The 6,000-nt window shown below is 44.2% G+C and overlaps 1 protein-coding gene across 1 annotated transcript in view; it reads right to left on the bottom strand.

Annotated features, from left to right (window-relative positions):
• Positions 1 to 1,221: 1,221 nt before the first annotated feature.
• The window catches only part of LOC306982383 (protocadherin-1-like), a 282,274-nt gene continuing 277,495 nt past the window's right edge, over positions 1,222 to 6,000 (bottom strand). Inside the window, exon 5 of the mRNA XM_079582296.1 lies at positions 1,222 to 1,756. Within this exon, the coding sequence (XP_079438422.1) occupies positions 1,266 to 1,756 (491 nt within the window). The 3' untranslated portion in view covers positions 1,222 to 1,265. The remainder of the gene's footprint in view (positions 1,757 to 6,000) is intronic.

Raw genomic sequence — 6,000 nt, 5'->3', positions numbered from 1 at the left:
TTATGTATCATTTAGACCATAATTTTGGTATTTTTGATTAACCTTCACAGTAAAAAATGTTGAACTATGTCATAATTTTCCAAGAATTTAATGCTTTTTAATGACATTTAAGGCCTTCATTTTGGCACAATTAATTCCATGACTTTTAATGATTTGTAATGAAAACCCTGGTTACTAAATTCTTGACTACTTCTTCCAGTGTTCAATGACTTTTAACACTGATGGATTTGACCAGCGTTTCAAAACGTCTCACTTTAGACACTGGGCTGGTCGGGTTTTCGCCTGGAGCTCCCTCTGCTGGCAACAGTGGGAGTTACATGTCATAAAAAGGATGACCCAGGTCAACAGGGTTATGTGTAATGGTTGGTTAATCCTGTGCCAGTCCACTTTTAACTTTGAGGCTTTTGTTAATGACTTGGTGAAATGTGAAATGTAGTCTTGGATAGTCTAGTTTTAGTGTCGGTGAAGTCTGTGTCTTGTCCTTGTGTTTAACTTATTAATGAATACGGTGGATTTTTAGATAAACGAGGAAATAACCCAAGTTATTCTGAAAAACAATGGTTGGTGAATAAAATAGAGTTGTAATAGCAGCTCAGCCTGATCCAAAGCAGGCTTTAAGTCAGGCTTCAAACCTTTTCTCATCCGTGTCACATATTCAGAAAGAATTCAAATTATTATAAGTAACGTGAACTATTGTTAAGACAAAAATCAATAAATGTCGAGCTGTGAATGAATGAACGAACAGTCAATGAAGTTCTGGCTGTGATTTGGTTTCGTACTTTTTACTTTTTCTATATAAACGTTAGTCCTAAATTAAGTTAGTAATGGGTTAGGGTTCAGAATCGCATTGGACTTCAAGTTTCAAAATAAAAGTTTAAACAAGACTGATGCAGGTTTTTTATTAGCAAGTCAAATGTTTGTGTCAAATGAACTATTCATGATCCTCATTTTTTTTGCAGAGCTCTCTTCTTTTTAGACATTCTAGCCCAACTTTAGTCCTTTTTAGACCCAGTTTGGTCCAAATTAGTTGATCATTTACACTCAGTGGCATCTACGGTCAAATATGTTCAAGTGTGGACCTTGTTTGTGGAATAAAGATACTTAAATTAAATCATTAAAAGCAATTTCCCGCATGCTTTCTCCAGTCAGCCGCGCAGTCGCCTCGTCTCTCTGTAGGGGGCGCACTAACACATGTATATATAATCCAGGATAGGGTGACTCTTTTTCGGGGGGGAGGGGGTGGGGGGGCTTTGCAGGGGATTTCCCTACAGGTAGATTTCCCGTTTGGCCGCTGTCTGTCCGGCGGGCGTGGCGTTCGAATGGTACTCCCCCTGGTTTTTGGCCACGCCCTCCAGCTTACACTCCTTGGCGTTGGCGTCTCCTCCCCCCGCGCTGGTCGTATAGGCACTGTTGTAGGGCGTCATGAAGCGCATGTTCGCCATCTTGGTCCCCCGCTCGACGGTGCCGGCGGTGGCGCTGCCCCGCTGCTCCTCCTTGGCGGGGGGCTTGGGGCCGTTGCCGTTCCCCGCCCGCGCGTCGACGGACTCGGCGTCCGAGCTGTAAGGCACGAAGGTGGAGAGCTTGGCGGCGGTCTTGGGGTTGGGTAGGGTCTGGGAGTGCGCCGGGTTGACGAGCTTGCGGCCGCCGGGCGAGGAGGGCGGCTGGCCGGGCATCCAGCAGGAGTCCGAGTGGCCGAACTCGGTGCACTCGCGGGTGCAGTTACCGGTCATGGCCACGTCGGGGAGGGGGCGCAGGTCTGGAGGAGAGACAAAGAGGGGAAAGAGAAGAGTTAAAGCGTTGTTGATCCATGACCTGAAGGTTTCAACAACAGCACTTCCTGGAAAAGAATGTAATCATATCGATCCGCGTGGAAGAAACCAGCATTATGTTTTAAAGAGGGGGTATTATGCTTTTTTCACTCACATAGCACCAGTCTATATCACACTACAATGATGACGAAACCTTCTGTTGGTCTGTAAATGCAGTAAATTACAATAACTGCCTTGTATAAAATGTCTCTCTCAAAATGGCTGTAGTGAATGTCTTGAAATAGGCCTCTGTCTCTTTAAGAACCTCTGAGCCTTTCAGACACGCCCCCTCCACACGCTGTCTGTGGCATCAGTGGGGAGGGGGTTCTGCTGAGGAGCAGTGGTTGGTTACTCGGCTGGTGACGAAAGCTCGGAGGCGTCTCCAGGAGGTGGGGGCGTTCCTAGGAGGACTCAGGCAAAGCTATCCCTAAAATGGCCGCCATCAGAGTTTTTACAGATGACTCAGAAATACATGAATGTGCCAAGGCAACACTTCAGGCATGTTTTTAATGTTTTTCAAGACCCACAGAAAATGTAGGTCTAGGTCTATGTCAACACGAAACCCACCAAAAGAAAGATTAGACTCTCTTCTTTCATCTAAAAAAAAAGTTTGTTTGTACCTCTTTCCATTCTTTAGTAATAGGTAAAATCACCCAAAATGCTGTTTTCTGACCAAAAAGCTGAGAAAATGAAAGACCAAAGCCGCCACCTAGTGACTCACTAGCACAACTAAGATTTTAACACCAGACATTCCTCACGTCATCAGATTTTTTTTCCATCAACTCATTTTTGTAGCTTTTTGTCATTTTTGTCATTTTTTTTGTCAAATTTTTATCACATTTTTGTCATTTTTTGTCACATTTTTGTCATTTTCTTTTGTCAATTTCTTGTGACATTTTTGCCACTTTTTAATCAATTTTTCGTCACTTTTTTTATCAATGTTTTCTCCCTTTTTGTCACATTTCCATCATTGTTTTCGTCTCAGTTTTGTTGCTATTTTCACACCTGAAAATGTGCTCGGTTCAGGCGGGAGTCAAGGGGTTAAAGATGTATCTGAAGAAGCCGAATAAACCCGACTGAAAGCTTTATGTACTCGCAAACCTGTGTACTTGTATGGCAGTTTTCGCTTGATATTTAACACAAAAGTCTGAACTTCTCTTTGCAACATGGTGTAAAAGCCAAACCAGTTCCCCAAAGCCTCTCCTCTCACACTCCAGCCTCACATCCCTCCATCAAACCCCACATTCAGCCGTAATAACCGGCCCTTTATGCACGTGGCGTTGCCCAGTGTTTGAAATCCGCCGCCTCCGGAATCAAAGGCAGGACCTAATGTCACGGGCGCACACGCGAAAGGTTATTTGTGCTGAACGCGGAGAGATCCGGGCCCAGAGAGTGACCTTTTCCGATGCTAAAAAAAAAAACGATGCTTTTAAATGCAAGCTCAGCCGGGACCCGACTCGGAGCGGGAGATGGGAGAGCTTTTTTTCTTCTTCTTCTTCTCCTTTTTCACGGCGGAAACTTGCTTTGGCAGACGCGGCGGCGATTGTCCACGCTTCAAAAACAATGCATACGATCACGGCGGAGATGTACGTATTTTACATACTGTGGAGGAGTATACGGGGAGGGGGAAAGTAGTGGGTAAAGTCATACATTATGCATCGGAAGACGGAACTTTTGATGAAGTTCTGAAAAGGGAAACGCAAACCTCAGCATCAGGCCCATCACCGGCGGAAAGTAACAAAGCGAAAACAAAGTCTCGGGGGTTTCGCTCGAGTCGATATTGCGATGGATCTTTAGACTTTTCCATCTTTAACTCTTCAAAACTCTAATGTAGAATTTCCATGACTTCCTCCTTCACCGGTCGATCTTTGAGAGCGGTGAAGGAATTGACTCGTGCATAATTTCAAATTCTTGCCCAAGAAGTGACTTCCTGTTTCGATCCAGCTCGCCAAAATAAAAGCACCGTCTTATTCATTAGTTAAACTTTCCTTCTGCCTAACTATGAACAGACAAAACACTTAATTATATTCTTGTAATGTAAGCACCTGCTGAACTAATGAATGAGACGAGCTGCGTGCTTTTATTTTGGTGTGCTGGAGCGAAACAGGAAGTCACTGAATATCAAGCATTGGCTTAAATGACTTGAATTGAGGAAATGTATCTTGTTTTGAGCGGTTTTCACTAATTTAGACACTTTTCCTGATCGGACCAAGTTTGCTTTGCTTGTTTGAGGACATTTCAGACCAGTTCTAGGGTAAATCTCGCTTAAAATAAGAAACTGCCAATGAGATAAGACCAATTTTTATTGGCAAAGAAAATGACCTGAAATAAGGACGAAATGTATCGAAACGAGTCAGAAACATCTCAGAACAAGTGAAATAATCTGGGACAAATGCCCAACAACTTCTTAACTAGTCAAAACAACTAAAATGTGGATTATTATGCTCAAATTGAGATGTTTATACTGATCTAGTTCATTACTTTGGATACCAGAGGGTTAAACTAAAAAGCCACGATTAGAGGGTTAGCGGTAAAGTTTAATGATAACCCTGGTTTTGCCGTACTACTAAACTGGATAGATAAGATAAGTAACTATCAGGGTGTATCTCCGTGGAAACATGCCCTTAGTGCAAATCCTGCTCTGGACCGGGTTTAGTTTCCAGCTCAGATAAGAAGACGGCTTTTTGACCAATCAGAGGAGAGAATCCTCCGCGGCGACGTCGGGAGAGAAGTCCTTTATATCAAAGCAAAGTGTAGCAAAACGCTGCTGCTCGAGTCCCGACAAGAAACAGGAAATACGACCATATTAGTCCAGTGCTCCGGTCTCTGCACTGACTTCCTGTCGCTCAGAGAATAGAATTTAAAACAGCTCTGCTTGTGTATGGACCCTTTAATTGTTTGTAAACATTCTGGGCTTACCTGGAGGCAGGAAGTTAGATTCCCATCTATTTCCATTGTAGCCGTTGTCATAGTAACGATAAACAAATGTCTAACTGTTGTTGGAAACATCAGATAAACCTTATTTTATCACCTCAAATGTCGTTCCCCTTGTTCTGGCGCCTTAAGCCACAACAGGACCACATGTTTTAGTTGTAGTTTTACATTTATAATCGCTAGTTTTAGTTAAATCTTATTTCTCTTGATCACTTCCTGCCTCCAGATGATGTCACTGATGATGTCAGCAGCGAAAGGGTCTATAAGTTCCTTCATGGTCGGGCACCAAAGTATATAGCTGACCTGTTACAGCTGTATGAACCACCAGGAGGGGGTCTCCTGGTGGTTCCCAGAGTCAGGACTAAACAATATGACATATATGTTTCAGCTTTATGCAGCAAAAGTCTAGAACAGTCTCAGTGAAGACGTGAAGCCTCAGTGCAGCCTATGGCAATTGATTTAACAAATTTGAATATATACTAGTAGTGGTGGGACTTGATTACAAGGGTTAGGGTTATTGTGGCTCAGAGTGGGCTGGAGCGTTTGTTCATCGAGGACGTCTCTGTGTTTGAGGCTAAGGCTAGCATTAGCATCGAGGACGTCTCTGTGTTTGAGGCTAAGGCTAGCATTAGCATCGAGGACGTCTCTGTGTTTGAGGCTAAGGCTAGCATTAGCATCGAGGACGTCTCTGTGTTTGAGGCTAAGGCTAGCATTAGCATCGGGGACGTCTCTGTGTTTGAGGCTAAGGTTAGCATTAGCATCGAGGACGTCTCTGTGTTTGAGGCTAAGGCTAGCATTAGCATCGGGGACGTCTCTGTGTTTGAGGCTAAGGTTAGCATTAGCATCGAGGACGTCTCTGTGTTTGAGGCTAAGGCTAGCATTAGCATCGGGGACGTCTCTGTGTTTGAGGCTAAGGCTAGCATTAGCATCGGGGACGTCTCTGTGTTTGAGGCTAAGGCTAGCATTAGCATCGGGGACGTCTCTGTGTTTGAGGCTAAGGCTAGCATTAGCATCGGGGACGTCTCTGTGTTTGAGGCTAAGGCTAGCATTAGCATCGAGGACGTCTCTGTGTTTGAGGCTAACACTAATATTAGCATCGGGGACGTCTCTGTGTTTGAGGCTAAGGCTAGCATTAGCATCGGGGACGTCTCTGTGTTTGAGGCTAAGGCTAGCATTAGCATCGGGGACGTCTCTGTGTTTGAGGCTAAGGCTAGCATTAGCATCGAGGACGTCTCTGTGTTTGAGGCTAACACTAATA

The sequence above is a fragment of the Gobius niger genome (genome assembly GCF_951799975.1).
Source record: "Gobius niger genome assembly, chromosome: 24".
NCBI classification, from domain to species: Eukaryota; Metazoa; Chordata; class Actinopteri; order Gobiiformes; family Gobiidae; genus Gobius; species Gobius niger.
The sequence above is the reverse complement of the archived record's forward strand: the minus strand, read 5'-3'. Positions and strand labels throughout refer to the sequence as shown.